The following is a 19,492-nucleotide window of genomic DNA, read 5'->3' on the forward strand; positions in this document are numbered from 1 at the left end:
CTAAACCCCACGCATCCATTCACTAGCTGCCTGACCTTGGACTCCGATCCTTCCTTCCCTCATCTCCAAGATGGGGATAATCGCTACCACTGTGGCTGGTGTTTACTGTAGTTCACTTGGCCTTTCCCCTTCAGTGCTTTCCTCTAACAATATCAACATCTGGAGGTCCTGGGAGTATTCCGTATCTCTGTTGATGATAAAAACAACAAATGTTTCTAGGTGTTTACCGTGATCTAGGTATTGTATTGCTTTCTCATTTAAACCTATGAAAGTTTTTAGAGATGAAGAAATTCAGGGTCAAAGAATTTAGAGAACTTGCCCAAGGTGACAGAGCTGGTAATGGACAGAGGGAAGCAAGAGTTCACAGGGGTCTAACTCTCAAGACCATCACCTCAATGGCAATGTAATGCTGCACCCTCTGCAACTTCTAGGTGCTTTGGGTAGTATTTGGTAGAGCAAAGGTGTTACCAGGGAGTATTTTGTATGCTCATAAATGAGTTCTCTTTCTCTTAGGATGTGTGCTGAGAGAGAAAGAGAGAGAGAGAGAGAGACAGAGAGAGAGAGAGAACCAAACGAGGGCACTAGAAACAGAACTAACCACAAATTATCCCAGAAACTAGAAACAAAGGCACCTAATGAAGAATTTGGATTTGCCTTAATACAGTGGTTCTCAATCCTGTCTGCCTGGTAGAATTATTGGAGAGTTTTAAAACAGTTCCTCACCCAGGTCAAACACCACACCAGTAAAACTGGGAGTCTTGGCGGTGGGGTCTAGGCATTGGTATTTTCTTTTAAACTCCCCAGATGATTCCATGTGTGGCCAAAGTTGAGAACCAGTGCCTGAGTATTTTAGCATCTGCCTTGCATCTTTCCAGGGGGTGCCCAAGTAAACTCTTTCTTACAAGAGAGGAGAAGACCTGGTGACTCTTTAGAGTGTTAAATATTCACTCTAAACCCTTTGAGGTTCAGGTAGGAATTCTCATGAGATACTGGCTCCCAAGGGCCTCAGACATGTCATGGCTCTTAAGATTTCTAAGGCTGAGCCTTGGTCACCAGTCACTGAATTTGTCCTAAATTGTGAGCTCACTTGGTTTCATCTCCTGTTTCATCACAAGTGATGAGATTGTAAGATGCCAACGTCCCATGATGATTTCCACCCAATAATGTAAAATATTCCTGTTGAACTTCTGGACTTTGGCCTTAGAATGGGATTTTGATGAAAGGTGGAAAGATATAGATATTTGAGAGACAGGTGAAAACCTTCTGTAACTATGGCACCAACATCTGCCTGGGGAAAATGACAACTGCTCCATCTTTTTTCTTGAGGACCAAGGGATGTGTCCAAACAGCCCTGGAGTCTGCCATGGCCAGTACTGGCTAATGGGTGCAAGAAAAGAAGAGAAATAAGGGGATTTGTGAATTATACTTCTGTTTAGCCATATGTCTTCAAGGCTTACTGTTTACTTAAGGAAAGGCTTTTGCTTTTATCAGATTTATGTATTAGTTGCTTGGCTAAGCCAGGATACCTGGGGTAAAATTCAGATGTACTGTGTATACGAAATCCAGGATAGAAATTCAGGGAGAAATCAGCCCTGAAAGGAAAAATAGAAAAAGCAACAGAAAGAGTTCACAGATTTTTTTTTTTCTTTCCGTTTTAAAGGGCAAGTTCTCCGCCCTCTACTTCTCAATACACATGATATCTCTGACCTACTGCTTCCTTTGTAGTCTTGCTTTTGCTTTTTCAACCCCCTCTGCACATCATCTGACTTTTCTACTTTGAGACACTCCACTCAAAAAGGGGACCAGGGCAGTGTTCTCAGAGGGATACCGGGAGGCTGCATTTGAACCAGCAATAAAATGTGAGTGCTTCACAACTCCAAATATAGCTCTCTCCTCTGGACAACTGTACTCTCATCACACTGGCCTCCTTTAAGCTCCTGGGACTGGACAATTTTGCTCTTGCCTCAGGGCCTTTGCATGTGAGGCTGATAACCTCCTCCCCCCAACCCTTTCTCTGCAAGGCCAAGTCCTTACCCAAGTCTTAGTCCACATATCAATTCAGAGAGCTTCCTTGACCATTCTTTTTAGGTGGTTAACCCTCAATATTCTCTATGCTTTTCCCTGCTCATTTCTTTCTTTGCACTGGTCACAATCTTCTCTGTGTGCCTGTATATCCCCTGATAGATTTTAAGCCATTCTCTCCCCTGCTCTGCCCAGAAAGCTGCATCAGTGGCTGCTAGTTGGGTTTGACCAATGGGAAAAGAGCAGAGGGCAGAAGGTGAGAGAGGTCAAAGTATTTATTGCCCGGGCTCCCTCCCGCCAGGGTACAGCTCGGCCGCTGCTCTCTACCTAAGGCCTCGGTGCCTGTGCATTGGCGCTCTCCTTCATTAGGCTGTGATGACCCCTCGAGTGTGCCATCTGTTCCCTGCTGGGGCCCTGACCCACCCTGGGACTGGGGCTGACTTATTCACCAGTGTATGCTTGGCAACTAGCAGAGTGCCTGGCACGTGGTAGACATTCAATAAATATTTGTTGAATAAATGAATACAAAACTACTCAGAATTAAGATTTTTAAAATATCTTTTTCTTCCCCATTCTTTCTGTTTCCAAAAAGATCTCGCATCAAACTCTGGTATAGAAAACAGATACAACAGGGTGGCTGGGATGGAGCGTGGGTGGGGCAGCCTACCAGCCAGCACAGCGCCCTCTTAAATGGCACCTCTAGAAATCCAGCACATTACAGACATGTCTGGGGGGAAGCTGTGTGGAAGGATGTGGCATCTTACGCAGTTTCTGCAACTGACATATATAACATTAGGGGCTGCCTTGACAGCCAGGGATATTTACAACCCCATCCTCCAAGGAGGGCTTTGAGTTCAGCTCTGGAAGACAATGGGGGTGGAAATGGGTGGGGATGGCACTCTCTGAACCCACCAGGAGGGTTTAGAATCCTCCTTTTGCAGCATCCTCAGGCTTCGAGGAAAGCTGGGATAAAATATTTAATATGTCCTTTGATCCGATGTGCTCCATCTAATATTGCCAGATAAAAGTGTGTCAACCTCTATTCCAAAATTCCCCTACAATAAACAGCTTCAGAAGGCAGAAAGAGACGGAGGGAGCCATCTGCTTCTTGGGTAGTCCTAACCCAAAAAAGTGCCACAAGGAGTGATGCCCAGGTGAACGCAGCCTGGCCTTCTACAGCTCATGGTTCCCTCGGGGATGGTGAGATTCGGGGTTCATCAAGGGGAGCTTGATAAGAAGCTCAGGCCCAGCTGGCATTTTCTCCCTGCAGAAGGGCCAGAGCTTGAAACAGACCCGCAGCCGAGGGCCTGGCTGGGCTTGTTTTCTGCAGCTGATAGTGATCTCAATGGAAAACTTCCATTGTGTTCTCTCCCTCACTGTCTTCCTCGCTCAGGGCCCCAAGCCCCGCCTGCTTCTCAGCCACAGACTCAAAGAGCAAATTAACTCCTCTAAGCTGTGGCAAATGGGAATTCTCTGAGAAGTTAATTGATACTGGGAGGGCTGGGGGGTACCAGCGCAGGAAGGCTGAGCTCCATTAGAGTTAATAGGTGTTACACGGGCATAATTAGGCCACAGATTCTGGTAGCCTCTTTCAGCTCAGACAAGGTTGGGAATCAGATTCAGGGAGAAGAGGCTCCTCTTTCTGGCTGCAGCATTCCTGGAAATCCAAGCAACAGTGCTCCCCGTTGTGGTGATCGGCATGGGTCCGGATCATCGAAATCTGCAGAATAGCCAAACCTCACACTCATCCACTGATTCCTGCCCTCGCTGGCTATGCGTTTCTGTTAGAATGATTCCTGAGTTCCTGTCAACCTTCCTTCTCCCTGTTAAGTGAGCCACGGGCCGAGACAGTGAAGAGGAAGGTGGTGGGAAGGTTGCACCCTGGGTGCCTATAAGAACTCTCAAATAGTGAGTTTGCCATGTGCCGGGCAGGCGATGAAGGGCTTCATGCATCATGCATCATGCATCATGCATCATGCATCATGCATACCACCTCCCGACCTCACGCCTCCAAGCAACCCCACACGGCAGACATTCCATTCACTCAGGAAGCAGAGAGATTGAGAGATTGAAGCCACCTGCCTGAGTTCACACAGCTGGAGAGGTGCTAAGATTTCAACCAGGTCAGTTTGACCCTTACACACTAAGCCTGAATGTGTGCTGCAGCTTGGGTCAGACCAAGAAGCAAATAGGGCTCTTTCAGCTGCAGAGAACTTCTGCAATGCCCAGCTGGGGGCCCCCTCCACGTGACATCATGCCCTCCTCGGATCTGGTTCAGAAAGACTTATATAGAGCCTGAGGGTTTCCAATGGAATTCCCTGTGTCTAGGCCAGGCTTTCTTATGGTCTTGGCACTACTGGCTCATGGGGCTGGACTGTTCTTTGATGGTTGGAGGTAAGGGGCATGCTGTTCTATGTATTGTAGGATGTTTAGCAGCACCCCTGACCTCTACATACTAGAAGTCCATAGCATCCTGCACCCCCAGTTGTGACAGCTAAAAATGTCTCCAAACTTGCCAAATGTTCCCTGGGTGGGAAAATCACCAACCCTAGCCACCCCCATCCACCTCCACCGAGAACCACTGCTCTTGACCCCTCTGCTCCCACTGGAGCAGTGTTTGCGTATGAGTGTGTATCTCAGGTAAAGGGAGTTTCCTGCTTGATCTTTCTCCTTGGGACCCAATATTCAAATATAAAGAAAGAAATAAAAATGGTGAGTTATTCCAGTCTCCTCTTTTCTCTTCCAGCTATGAGCTCAATCTGCTCCCAAGGAAAAGACACAAGTAAAGTCTGAACTGGACTTTTCTGCCTTTTAAAATTGGCACCTCTGATTTCAAAGGCAGCCACTGGGATGTCTGCACCTGCCAGGATGAGAAACCTTGTTAGGGTATGGACTGTTCACGGCTAGGCAGTATGGCATCATGGCCAGGGACGCTCTCACCAAAAACACAATGTCAGAATCAGGAGCAAATCCCCACGGGTGTCCTTGGATTGATAACACCCTCACGGAGGCAGATTTGACTGGGCTGGACAAGTGACTACAGGAAGCAAGAAACCCTTAGCATGGCTAAGAGTCAAGGATTCGTTTCAAGGGAAGGCTCCGGAGAACAGAAATGCACAGAAGGACCATCTCTACTCCATTGGGCAAAAAGCAAAATGAACAAGTTTTTGCCTTCATTCCTTGTATGTGGGGAATATAAGAAATAACATAGGAGACAGGGTCTGGGTCATCTGCAAATTAGAACACCAAATTCTTGGGTAGCCAAGAGTTGAGAAAGGCTATTTTATGGTACAGAGAGAAAGAATGGGAGAAATATACCTGCTTTAGTTAAGTGGATGAGGAATTAAGCATGACATTTTTAAGCTGTTAAAAGGTTTTGTACCAAAGAGAATACTAGTGACTTTGTGGTAGAAGACATAGACTTTATCATCTAAACAGTGGCCCTCCTCTTTGCTCAGCCCGATTTGTGACTGTTGCCTCCCAGAAATATGTCATAGTCTGGTTTTGGCTTGGGGTGGGCAGGTTGGAGGAGACACCTGGCAGAACAGGGCTGGAAACACAAACACAAACACACACACATACACACACACACACCCCTACCTCAGTGCTCAAGGTGATGCTGGTAGAAAATTGTAGAGGGCTGGTGAAAATTACTCTAGGTTAAACAACCAAACAAACAACAAACCAACCAACATTAAAGTTTTATCAAAACTTTGGTCTCATGACCTTTTGGTTTTCTCATTGATTCTAGAGCTGAAACAGGTCCTATATGAAGATTAGAGTGTTTTGTTATCTACTTTTTCTGCTGTATTCATTGATGATACCAAAATCACTAAATACTCTTACCAAGTATTACCCTCTTTCGTATTTAATCCATGATATGTATTTAAGGAATATACCATTCATATGCTTCAGATAATGTGCTCTTAACTCCCTGAGATGCTATTTACTATACCAAGAGCTATTTGATGTCAGGGACATCCTCAGAACTTCTGAGAAGCAGAATGACCTAGTATTGTTTTTGTCTCAGGAGGAGGCTGGACTCAGAGTTAAGGGAGGAGGCAAAGGGGCTTTGTAGGAGAGAAGCAAGTTCTCACCATAGCTAATCTGGTAAGTATGGTCGGTCCATCACACAGATATAAAATGAGGAGTCTGGGTTTCTTTGGCTTAGTGGTCCTCAAACTTAGTGGGCTTATGAGTTCTCTTAGGGCACGTCTTAAAAATGCTGATTCCTGAGTCTGACTCCAAAGAGATTCTGCTTGTGGGTCTGGGATGGAGCCCAAGAATTTGCATAATCGATGAGCATCCCAGATGAATATAATGTGGGTGATCCCTGGAACACTTGAATTGATGGAGTGGATGGTTGACTGTTTACATGGAGAAATACACTCCCCAAAGCTGGCTCTAGGTTGCTTGCACTAGGAAGTGGGGTTTTAATGATGTTAGTTCTCCACTGCTTGGGGAGGCACTTCATGGATGGGCAGAGGAGGGGAGGTTAAGGCAGGTGATGGTCAATGCAGAATCGCTAATAGGCCTCATACTACCACTCTGAGGGGGATGCTAGAATCTTTTCCAAGTGGCCAAGTTGGAAGGTCAAGAATCTGGCTAGCCTTGGGACAAGATATTTACAAGGTTTTTATAAGAAAAGGGAGGGTCAGAAAAGTACATTTTGTTGATGGAAGTCAAAGGACATCAAGATGTAAATATAAATCATTTTGAAAACTGCCTAAATGTCCAATTTTGGAGGTGTGATAAGCCCCTTTCAGTTGAATAATATAGTCATTAAAAATGACGGTTACAAAAGCCATAAAAATAAGCTAATGATAGAATGCAAACGAAATTCAGGACACAACCTATTCAGTATATTTACAACCAAGTTAGGAAAAAAATAATGCACTAATATGTAGGGGAAAGACTTTAAAATTTGCTAAAATGTGAACACTAGTGAAGTGATGAGATTTGGGGTATTTTTTCCCTGTTTCTATCTTTTTCCTGAATTTTTCTCTTCTGTTTTCCTTAGTGTCTATATTTTAAAAAATAAATCATGAAAACCTAAGTTTTGAAGCCACTTACAAGTAGATAAGATCCATCTCATTCTCCTTGGTGAGACTGCCAAATTCAAATGTTCCAAAAGAAATGTGCTTATATTCTTGAAAAATTCACCCTGTAAAATCCTGCACCAGTCTGAAGAGCCCACCATCACACCCCACACCACCACCGCCAGCCTCCCACCGGACCCATTTTTCCAGTGTTGCCTTTTCAGTAATAAAATCAGCAATCTTTTCTCCCTTTCAGCAGCCATGGTTACTGACTCCGGGCATAGATGACTGCCCACGCCCAAGGAGGTTATAAATAAGCCTCCTGAACAGTTATCAAAAACCAGGACACTGGAAAAATTTCTCTGGACCCAGAAAATGTCAGCAAGACCATGACATGTAGCAGGGGTGTATCGGGCGCTCTGGGCTGGGCTCTGTTCCCCTCCTGTCCTATCCCACCTTGCTGTGAGAATGTCCTCTGCTTTCCCACATGTCAGAAAACCCAACCAGGAAAAGAAATGATTCTTTCATGACTTTCACTGTGTTGGTTTTCATCTGGGTGACATGCAGAGCCATGAAATGCCAGTAAGAGGGCACAGCTTCCTTGTGGATCACAGAGGACGTCACCCCATGAGACCAGTGGGAAGGTGTTCCTCAGGACATCCTAAACACTGAGCGAGAGAGTTGGGCTCCATCCATTCTCCCCTGCCAAAATATCTCCTCATTGGCCTGAAACCCCTACATTAAAATCACCACAGAGCCATACCCCAAAGATCAGCTTTGTCTAGAGAAAACCATAGCTAAATTACATAAGGGACATTTGATGTCAAATTCAAACATGGCGGGGCTTCTGGAGGAAGGGCTCAGAGCAAGAGGTCAGCCCCAATGGGCAGGAGACCTACGGTGCAGTAGCAGACGCCTGTGGTTCTACCTCCTTGCAGCACAGTCCCTCTTCCTTTGAGAACCTTGATTTCCCTTTGAGAACCTTGATTTCCCTTTGAGAATCCCTCCCTCTCCATTCTCAGCCCTGCAGTGTTGATGAGCTTGACCTTACTGCCTAGTTCCTGGGATGGGCACAAGACTCAGACCTGACCTACCAGAGCCATCATACCCCTGGCCATGGAGGTTAGTTTAAGCATTGTTAGGGAACGCAAGGCAGGCAAATTCTGGGACTCAATTCTGGGACTTTTGGTGACACTATTCGGAATGAGCAATTCTTTTTCTCCTTCACCAGATGCTAAAGGATGTTGGCCTGGAGCAGCTGATGGCCGTCTTTGCTGTACCTGGGAAGAGCCTGCCTGAGAGTGTAGCCAGTGTGGAGGAAATGAGAACTGAGAGATGGAAAGAAACTGAAACCTGACGATATCATTTGGGCCCCTGGAACTAAACATCTGTGAAGTTCACTGTTACTTGATCAAAAAAAATTTTGTTTGTTTATACCAGTTGTAGTTGAGATTCTGACATTTTCAAACAAAAGAGTTCTGCAATCCAATGAACAAGGACAATCCCTACGCATTTCCCAAGTATACCCCGGGCTGGCTGTGGGGCCAATGGATAGGATTTAATTTCAGTTCTAGGTTTTTAAATCTGTACTTCTGGACTGGGCTGCACATCTTCCCCAGTGAAGGGATGAATGGAAAGATCTGGGCCACACAATTCACGAGCACACCTGAGGTGTGGCCACTCAAGCAACTGGCACCAGCTGGCTAGGAGGCTTTACCCAACTATTTAAATAAAATTTGGGTTAGAGGATGGCTGTCCAAGTTATGCAGAGGAGGAGGAGAAATGTTGTTTCTCCAAATTAAATATAGAAATGTTTTGCATTACAAGGATTAAAAAACATTTCAGACATCCCTGAGTTGTTCCAGTTGTTGCTTCAGATCCTCACACTGTTGTTTTCTGGTTCTTTTCCGATGTGCCAGCAATGCTAAAGCATTACCTCGTCACCTCCTTGCAATCACGGCATTGGCTGGGTGTTGCACAACCATTTCCCCTGCCAAGCCGCATAGCTGATGCATATTAAAGGCGTGGACTTGCTGCAACAAGGCAACACTGATCAAAGAAGGCAGGAAGCCCTTTTAGACTTGCTTGTCTCCACTATGCAGGCCGATGACACAGGCACTTTTAGCTGATGCTGTCCTGAGTCAAAAATCACAGAGTAGGCAAACCTTTATACGTTTCTAGTGCTTCTCAAATGTGTCATCCTCTGTCTCCCAGGACCCTTTCTCCTGGGACACTGTACACTTCTACCAGTCTCCTTTGCTAAGTCACTGTCATATCGATCCTCTTATTTTAGCCTTCACCCTGTTTATACCTTGGATGCTGTTCACCTTCACCTCTAGCCTGGGCTGCACAGTCCCAAACTGCCTTCTGATGGGTCTCTCTGCATCAGCACTTGCTCTTTTCTAATCAATTCTTGATGTAGCAGCTGAAGCCATCTTTTCAAAATGCAAACTGGATCACATCACCTCCCTCCATGCTCAGCCTGATAATTTTAAGAGCTTTCCATTGCCCGTGGTAGAAAGGCTTAAAGCTTTAAAACAGACCTAAATGGCTCTACCTTATCTGGCCCTTGCCTTCCATCCCAGTCTTCTTACTCTCTGTACTCTACCTAGGCACAGGGCCTTCTTTCAGTTCTTCATATTTGCCATAAAGTCCTACCACAGGGCCTTTGCACATGCTGCTCTTCCTGCCTGGAAGGCCCCTTCCCTTATCCCTCAAACATCACATTTTCAAGATGCCCTCTCTGACCTCCCTGAGTCAGCCATACCCCTTTTGTATGCCCTCCTAGCCTCACACCACAGATGCCAGTTTCTATTGTACAATTGGATGGTTACTGTCTATTAACTCCACTGGACGATGAGGTCCAGGAGGGCAAGGCCCACATGCAGTTTGGCTTAGCATTGCATCCCCAGCGCCTTGCATGGGCTGTGGCACCTAGGAATACTAGTAACAGCTAATACTCAATGAGCACGAAAGGGTGTTGGGCATTGTTCTAAATTCTTTATATGAATGAACTAATATAATTCTCACTGCCACTCTGCAAGGTAGAACACTATTGTCATTATATTTTAGAGATGAAGACACTGAGGCACAGAACAGATAAATAAGTCAGTTGCCCAAGGTCCCACAGCCATTAAACCGCAAAATCCAATTTCCCACCATGGCAGACTGGTCCACGGCCCACACTCTCATACAGTCTGCTGTAACTCCCATGATAGGCACTCAAGTCATATTTGCTGAATGAACAAATGAATGAATCAATCAATAAGTGAACAGAAATTATCTTTCTTTTACTCCCATCCACATCTGGATGTTCTTCCTAGAGGTCCCAACTCTGATCCAACCACCCCTTAGTGAATCTATATCTCAGGGAATGGTCATAGTCCCGGCCTCCTCATTCTGCACCAGGGTCCTCCACTGGAACCAGCTCATGCTTTCCAGTTGTCCTGCGGTGTGGCCCTGCCTGAGGCAGCCAGTCCCATTTCCAACTCTACGATACACCTGGGCCCAGCCCTGCCCCCTAACTTACAGCTACAGCCTTGCTCTCCTCTCCCCTGGGTGCCTCTTGCCCAGGCACCATCCCCTGGACCTCTGCGCTTGTCTTCCCTGTCTTTCCCTACCCCTGACCCTGGCACATCATCTTGGATTGCCACTTTTGTCTCTTTCATTCAGCTGTCATTTCACACTCGTGCTCTCAGCATTGCCAGAGTCAAACAGACACATCAACAAGCCAGCTACAACAGGAAAGGGAGTTCTTGTTTCTTCAGATAGAGTCATTGTGCAAATCTCCTGACTGTGATCATGATCCTTCTCGTGAGATGCATATCAGAGCGGTTAATGGCATGGCTTTGCAGTCTGTCACACCTGGGTTCAAGTCCTGGCCATCTGTGGCAACCATAGGAGGGATCACAACTTCTGTGAACCCAGTGTACTCATCTGTAAAATGGGTATAACAATCAGACTTGTCTCAGAGGGCTGTTGCAAGGGTTTACACAGATGTTGTACGTGAAGTCATTAGCAGGCCGGGTCATAGTCAGTGGTCTCCTATGATTATTATCAGGTACGATCACCATCATTAGCAGCTGCAGCATCTTTACGATCATCACTCACTCACTCACACTACAGTGGTTGAGGGCACATGCTCTGGAGCTAGAATCCCCAAGTTAAAATCCTGCTCCTCTACTTCCAAGCTATGTGGCCTTGGGCTACTCAGCCTCTTGGGGCCTCAATTATATCATCTGTAAAATGGGAACAACAACTGTATCTACTTCATAGGATTGTTGTGAGGATTGAGTTAGTTGATGTGAAGTGCTTAGAATGGTATCTAGTACATGCTAAACACGCAATAATGTTAGTTGTCCTTGATGTTGTTATTGTCCTTGTTTCCAATACCATGATCACGCAGGCTGCAAGCTGCTTTGGAGGCATGTGCAGGGAAGGGCGGGGTTACAGAGTCCTGCAAGGCTCCCACATTGTGGCGGTGTAAATGGTGACTGAGCCTGCCTGACTCACTCTGTGTGAACATAAGGGATGGATTGTGTTTTCTGAGGAGAAGGGACTGTACACTCCCAGTTCTAAACAAACCGGGAGGTGCCAAAGCCCAGATCTGAGGCTGGCAAGTCACCGACGCTGTTTTTTTCAGATCTGTTCTGAGGAGAAATGCTGCCCACGAAAAGATCATGCTTCATGCCAGATTAAACACTGCAGACTTACTCAATAACAGAAGTCACTGACCATGGAAGAAAAAAAATTCATTATCTTGAAATCTAGCTTTAGCTGAAGGATCAAGGTGTTTTCACTGAGACTTCTGAGGGCTATAACTGGTATTTAGACTGTGGCTCTGGGATTTAAAGATATGCAGATGGTTCAGAAAGACCACTGAATTCCCTAGCAAAATTCAAATGCAACAGTGAGGGACAGCAGCAAAAATCCCAAGCTTCCAAGTCTAGTCCTGGGAGTATGTGTGTGCAGTGTAGGATGTGAAAGGCTACTTAGGGTCTGCACCAGTGAAGAACGACCAAGCTGTGCTTAGAATATCAGGCACAATCTTTCTTCCACACTGCCGTGTCTGACAGGTCCACAGAAACACCAGGACACAAAATGAATTTCTTTAATTCCCTGTTTCTCATGCTCTTCTCATGCTAGCTAGGAAAAGAGAAGAGTCCACGGGAGCATTTTCAAACTTAAATGCAAACCTGCACAGCTGGTGGATGCTGGGAGTTAGTAGCCCAAACACAGTGAGAGGCCAAAACTATGGACCAGCATGTTTAAAAGGAGAAAGAATTAATAATAATAAAAAGTATCAGATAACCATTATAGAAGGTCATATGTGTCAAAGAGTTTATTATTGAGTTTAGATGCCTTTGCCATTTAATCCTCACAAAAACTATACAAAGGAATTTCTGTACTATTATTTACCAAATTCCACAGATGAGGAAAGTGAGTCTTACAGAGTTTAAGTGACCTGTTCAGGGCCACATAACTCCTAAATGATGAAGGCTGGATCTGAACCCAGGGAACCCAGGGAATGTGACTCCAGAACCAGTACTCCTAATCATCAACTGAGAATCTAAAAAGTCAGGGCTCAGGTGAGGACTTCCAGAGACTAATGATGGGCTAACATCATGCCCATCCTATCGGATCACTTTGTCATCCGTACCATCCAGCAGGGTCACCACCAGCTACCTGTGGCTATTGGAATTTAAATTAACTAAGATTAAATGAAATTTAAACTTCAGTCCATTGCTACTGAGCACTTCGATGTGTCTAGTGAGTGCAACTGATGGCCTGAAATTTTCATTTCATTTCATTTAAATTTCAATAGGTACATGTGGCCAGTGACTACCGTATTGGACAATGCTGATCTTAGGAATTTTGTCCCGCAGTTTTGTCACACACAGTCAGGGTTGCTTTCTAAAAATCTGAGGCAAAGAGGCATTAGTTGCTTTACTCAAGGATCCATAGAAAGTCATGAGACTAAATCTCCCAAGATCTCTTCCACAGGAGTGGAAATTGCACCTTCCATTCTTCCCCACTTGGCCTTTCCAGTGTTCTCCAGCCTCCAGCCTCCTGATTTCCTCATAAGCCGCAACGTGAACACCAGACAGTCAGAACAGACAAACCCAGGTGCATCTGTTCTGCTCAGACAATGGTGCACATCGGCATCAGCAGAGAGCTGGTTAAAACGCAGATTCCCAGGCTCCGCCTCTGTAGAGTTCTGATGCAGGGACCCTGGGGAAGGCCCAGGAGTCTGTGTTTTAATCAGACACCCCAGTGATTCCAATTCAGGTGGTCTAGCTTTGAGAAACTCTGCTTCAGAGGCTGAAGTATATATCTGCTGGCCTCTTAAAATAATTATAGCATATAAATCTTTTGAGAATAACACAACCTGGGCTGGAAGCCAGGCAGTCGTCGCTCTGCACTAATTGCTCACTTCTACGACATCAGGCAAGGCGCTTAGTCACCAAGGCCTCATTTTTTTCTTTTTTTATCTGAAACATGGGGGTAAGGATATCTGCTTTTCGTCCTGAGACAAATGGGAATACAGATGTGAAAGTATTTGAGGGGAATAGAAGGTAAAATGCCCTGCACAGACATCTTACAACTCAGGGCCATGTTTCGTTTGTCTAGCAGAGAGTTTAAATGGATTGAGATAGAAACAGTCATAAAAAAACCTCCCAACAAAAAAGAAGCCCTGGACCAGGTGGATTCACAGCCTAATTCTATAAGACCTACAAAGAAGAGCTAGTATCCATAATAAAGAAATTGTGCCATAATATCAAGAAGGAGGGAATCCTCCCCAACTCATTCTACGAAACCAGGATCACCCTGATACCAAAGCTAGGAAAGGACACAACAACAGCAGCAACAACAAAACTACAGACCAATATCCCTCATGAATATAGATGTGAAAATCCTCAATAAAATACTAGCAAACTGAATTCAACAGCACATCAAAAAAAATAAACCACCAGGACCAAATGAGCTTCATCCCAGGGATGCAAGAATGGTTCAACACACATAAATCAATAAGTGTGATTCACCACATAAACAAAAGCAAAAACAAAGACCATATGATCATCTCAATAGATGCAGAAAAAGCATTCGACAAAATCCAGCACCCTTTCATGATAAAAACCCTCAACAAACTAGGCATAAAAGGAACATATCTCAGGATTTTACATTTAAAATAATTCACATTTTTAAACTTCTCTGGAAACACTAGAAGTTATGACAGGGTGAGGCTCATTAGGTTGGCAGCCTAGTGCGATTATGTGCAAGGTTCTGGAATCATACACACAGGTTCAAATCCCTGCTCTACCATGTAAAAGCTGGGTGACTTTGAGTGAGTCCCTCAACCTCTCTGTTTCTCAGTTTCGTCAACTCTAGAATTAGAATTATAATAATATACTTCCCTCATGGTGTTGGGACAATTTAATTAAGCAAGCTAATATTTATAAAGTGCTTTGAACAATGTTTGGTATACAGTAAGAGCTATGTAAGTGTTAGTTGAATAAGTAAATATCCCTGCACATGGCAACAAGCAGCTGGAGCTAGGTGGTGGCTGTCCCCTTAGAATGGGGCTGACATGCACAAGCTTATCACAGTCTCCATCCAGATACCTTTGACTATGGGATCCCTGCTATAAGGGGTAGACAGATGTCTCCCTTCTCTGGTACCCTGCCCACAAAGGGGCAGACATACTTAGCACATCTTAGAGCACTACTTTTCAAGCTATTAGCGGTGAAGGACCAGTTTGCTTTGATTTTCAGTCCATTGTGTACTGACACGTGGTCCATAGCACATTACACAAACAACTCATCACGTGAGTTCTACAACACCCTGATTGGTCTATACCTTGACTGATAATACGAGCCCACTGAACATGCACTTGGATGTTGCAGCAATGTTGAACTGCTCTAAAAGTTCCTAAGCACTTTCAATTTCAGTACTTATCTCATTGCTGATGGGTAATAGCTCTTGGCCAGCACGATCCTCAGACTGCACTTTGAGTAGCACCATCTGAGAGAAGATCTATGTCAGTCTTCACATGCACACAAACCAGCTGGACAACTTGGTTGAGAGAGAAACCATGAGATTGTCTCTCTCTCCACTCCCGTCCTTTTCAGCCAGCCTGCCTTCTCCTTGTCTAGCCACACATTTCTTGTGTCTTTATCTGCACATTAAAACCAGTTCCCTGACGAGAAACTGGGGTACAGAAGAGCCTCAGAAACTGTCATGGATACTTTGGTGTCCCAAGCAGCACCAGGCTGGGGTACCTAGGCCCCAGGTGTTGTGAGTACTGTTATCAGCTCACAGCTCCAACTTCACTCCTGAACATTGCTTTTGGCCAACTGGAGCTGCTTTGCCCAAGCCCACAGCCACCAACCTCATCCCACCATTGCTCCCTGGCAGCCCAAAGCCAGTGACTAACTGGCATGGGGGTACAAAACACCTGCCCCTCCAGCACAAAAGGAAACCAACTATACGGTGCAATGCCTCCTCCAGAGCCCTCTGTGGGGTCAGGCTGAAGCCAGACTCCAACGGAGACCTCATTCTCACCTGGCACCTCCCCCTGCCCTGTCCTGTTTCTCTTATTCCCCTTCTCCTGGGAGCATCCAGACCCCTGTCTCTGGCTTTGTTTCCGGGGAATCTCATCAAAGACAGAAGCCATCCAAAGCTTGGGCTTGCCTTCCTCAGCAGCCTGTGGGAGTGGGGCGCGTGGCAGGAACAACATTAAGATCCTGAGGACCAGCATCCGGTCACCCAGAGATCACCCCTTACTATCTGTTTTCCAGGGAAACAGAACCTACCTGTTGCGTTAGACAGGGCCAGCGATTCCATGGAGCCCCGAGGGGTCTGCTCTGTGGGTGTCATGTCCTCTGTGTATTTCAGGGAACTGATTGGATGACGTGTCCGGCACTGCTGAGCGGACATGCCCCCTTCCTCCTCCTCCTCTTCCTCATATTTGGGGACTTGGATGCTGCCGCGGGTTTCACTGAAACTCTGACTGGACATGTCGCTGTAGCTCTCCTGGGACCTCAGCCTGCCCGGGTAATAGTCCTCACGGCACTCCTTGATGAAGCTGCCACCATGCCCCTTCATGGCCAGTGACGAGCTCCTCTTGGGGTTGTTGAAGTGCTTGGGCCACATGTCGGGCTGGGCCCCGGCCCCCTGTCCCCCTGGACTGTAGGGCGTCCTGATGTTGCACTGGCTGAGGAGCTGCAGGGGGCTCTGGGACTGGTTCTGCTCCATCTTGTTCCCATAGTGGTAGGGCTCCTCGCGGCTCCTCCAGATGGGGTCCCGGTTGAGGCTGGGCGTCTGGCTGGACAGGCTGAGCATGTCCATCTGCAGCGACAGCGGGTCCACGTCGGCTGACAGCCGATTGGAGCTCACTTGCAGCTGGCTGTGCTGGTTCAGCATAGGCTCCTCCGTCTTGCCCTTGTTCTTGCCGATTTTGGCGCTGCGCCGGGACTCCTTGGCCCTGGCGTTCTGGAAGGCTGAATCGGATGAGTCAGAGCCGTTGGGGTCCTCCCCGGCACTGCAGGCCCGTGAGCAGAATATCTGGCCCTGCTTCGGGAGGAACGGTCGTCCCAGGAGGGATTTCTTGCAGTGAGCACAGCAGAAGCAGGTCTCGGTGGCGTGCCAGTGTTGGCCGTCGTAGGTCATCTGACCTTGGTCAATCCCTGTGGGAAAAAGAGACATGGAAGAGGCTCGTGAGCTGCTCAGGGCCCTGCATTGTGACATGACATACACAGCAGAATTCCAGATGTGGCAGAATAAATTGTCGATAAATCAACACTCAGGTCCCCACATAAATGGGATTCCTGTCCTGCTACGAGAACCCCTTGTTCTACCAGCAAGCTCCTTCTTCACTCATTTGCTCCCAGCACAGAGAAGCTAGAGCCTGGGACACATTTCCCCCAGATAAACAGCAATACTACTACTACCATATGATAATGCACTGCTTTAAGCAGTTTATATTCATGTAATCACTCAACTGTTTAAGGTAGGTTTCTAATATTTCCATTTTTCACATAAGAAAATGGAGGTCTATGAGGTTCAGTAACTTGCCTAAGTTAATATAAGGAGGAATCAAACACGAGGTCTGCACCTAGGAAGTCTTGTTCCCAACTATGACATCGATACTGTCTCCTTCACTCTAATTAAGTGTCTGCTCCAAAGCCAGCTCCTCTGAGCAGTCTTCCCATCCACCCTGACAGCGGCTCTCCACCATGCTCCAGCCCACCCTGCTGCATTTTCTTCATGGCGTTAATACTGCTTCACATCGCACCAGTACATGCGTGCATCTGTTCATTATTTACCTGCCTCACTAAAAGTGAAGTGCTATGAGGACATAGTAGTTAAGTTTCTGTGGCATCTCCAGGACCTAGAATGTGGCCTGGTGCATGATAGGGGCTCTTTGTATATGGCATGGACAGGTGGATGGAATCCCATCACCAGTGTGTGCCATTCCGATGGGCAAGCCACTGTGGCAGCTCAGTGAATGCCACGGTCTGAATGTTTGTGCCTCTCCCCAAACTCATAAGTTGAAATCCTAAACCCAGAGGTGATGGTACTGGGAGATGGGGCCTTTTGGGGGGTGATCAGGTCATGAGAGTGGAGGCCTCATGCATGGGCTTAGCGCCCTTATAAAAGAGACCCAAGGGAGCTTGTTTGCCCTTCTGCCGTGTGAGGACCCAGCAAGAAGGCACCATTTACGAAACAGGAAATGGGCCCTCACCAGACACCAAATCTACGGAGGCCTCGATCTTGGACTTCCCAGCCTGCAGAACTGTGAGTAAGACATTTCTGTTGTTTACAAACCACCCAGTCTGTGGTATTCCGTTACAACAGTCCAAACAGACTAAGATAGTGGAAAAGAAAAAAGTGGATTTCACCTCTCGGTAAGGAAAAAGCTAGAGGTGGTTTTTAAAAGACATTGCCCCTGCATGAGCACACGTGCCTCTTGCTTAACTTCATGGGGAAGGGAAGAGGCACAAGTCCTTCCTGTGGCAGCCCTGTGTTTGGTTTCCACAATCTGGCTACACTGTGTGCTAAGGGAGCCTCCCATGTCCCCTGGGGTCCTGGTTTCCATCATCTGCCTTCTTCTGGTTATAGGACTTGAGGCTCTCCCTGTGGGACACCATCTCCCTGCCATCCTCAGGCCACAAGCTGTGGGTGAGGCTAAAGCCATCCCTGGGCCCAGCACTGCCCAGTAAATAATCCCTCTTTCCCAGCCCCCAGGGACTGGTTCAGTGGAGGCATGTGACCTACTCTAGGCCAATGAGGGTCACCTGGACTTTTGCTAAGGCAGTGACGTAGCAGGCTCTCTGTTTACCGAAGTTGCTAAACTGGCAGGAGGGAAGCTGCGAGCTGGGGGGGCCCCCCTCCCCTGGGAAGAGCCAGCAGGGAATGCAGTCTCAAGTGATGACTGTAGGACGGAAAGGGACTTCTGTGAGGTCCTGATGTAGAACAATATAGGCTTCCCAGAAAGGAGTGCTAATGTGAACCTCCACCTTCAGTGGCTGAGAGTTCCTGAGCTTGGACTTTCAAGGAATAACCTCTGGGGACTTGTCTAGAGAGGCAGTGAACAAGAAACTGGGCAGGAAAAAAAGAACTGCAAGAACAAAAGGCCACAGCCAAGGCAGCTCTTTTTCCCCTCCCCTGTCTCTTTCCCGGATTACTTTTGTGTCGCTTGAGCCCAGGAGAGAGAGGCATGAGATAAATCCTTCCCTTCTTAGCTCTTTTCCAAACTAAGGGGTTCTCTCTTCATTTTGAAACTGTACTGGGGGAATACGAGGCAATTTTTATAGGGACGGGAGCAGCCACAAGGGGCTCCCTAAGCGAGAGGAACACTGTATGGATCCACTCCACCCTAGTAGCACCTGCGCTCCCAGGCGGGGTGAGAAGGAACTGGCCGGCCCGAAGGACACTTCCTCCCCAGGCCCCGGGAGGAAGCGGGGGCAGACAGCACAGGGACACATGATTCTGCAGTAATTAAAAGTGAAGCGTCAGAACTCTGGCAGACACAGGTTCAAACCCCAGCTCTATCCCATTCCCGCTGGTTGTAGAGATGCTGAAGCCCATCTACTTGTGTTCAAATTTTGACTCTGGTGCCTTCTAGCTGTGTGACCCTAGGCACGTGGCTTCACCTCTCTGTGCTTGGTCTCTTCAGCAGTCCAATGGGGATGATAACAGTACTTATTTCTCGGGGTAGCTGTGAAGATTCACCGAGTTAATAGGCAGAGAGTGCTGAGACCTGGGCCTGCGAACTATTCTGTATGAGGTTTGAAAGGCCATGCCCTCTTTGCCGAGGGTCCCTGCCTATATGCAGTCCAAGAAAGAACTAGGAGGCTGCTCAGTGTCCCCTCCCCTCTCCCACCTTCCCTCTCCTCCTCCCCACTCTCTCTCTCACGTGCCAAGAATGC

At 46.9% G+C, this 19,492-nt stretch overlaps 1 protein-coding gene across 1 annotated transcript in view; it reads right to left on the reverse strand.

Annotated features, from left to right (window-relative positions):
* PRICKLE2 (prickle planar cell polarity protein 2) overlaps positions 1 to 19,492 on the reverse strand; it is a 108,480-nt gene that overhangs the window by 21,807 nt on the left and 67,181 nt on the right. Inside the window, exon 7 of the mRNA XM_069473778.1 lies at positions 15,875 to 16,747. Coding sequence (XP_069329879.1) covers positions 15,875 to 16,747 — 873 coding nt within the window. The remainder of the gene's footprint in view (positions 1 to 15,874; positions 16,748 to 19,492) is intronic.

The sequence above is a fragment of the Eulemur rufifrons genome, chromosome 7, assembly GCF_041146395.1.
Source record: "Eulemur rufifrons isolate Redbay chromosome 7, OSU_ERuf_1, whole genome shotgun sequence".
NCBI lineage: Eukaryota > Metazoa > Chordata > Mammalia > Primates > Lemuridae > Eulemur > Eulemur rufifrons.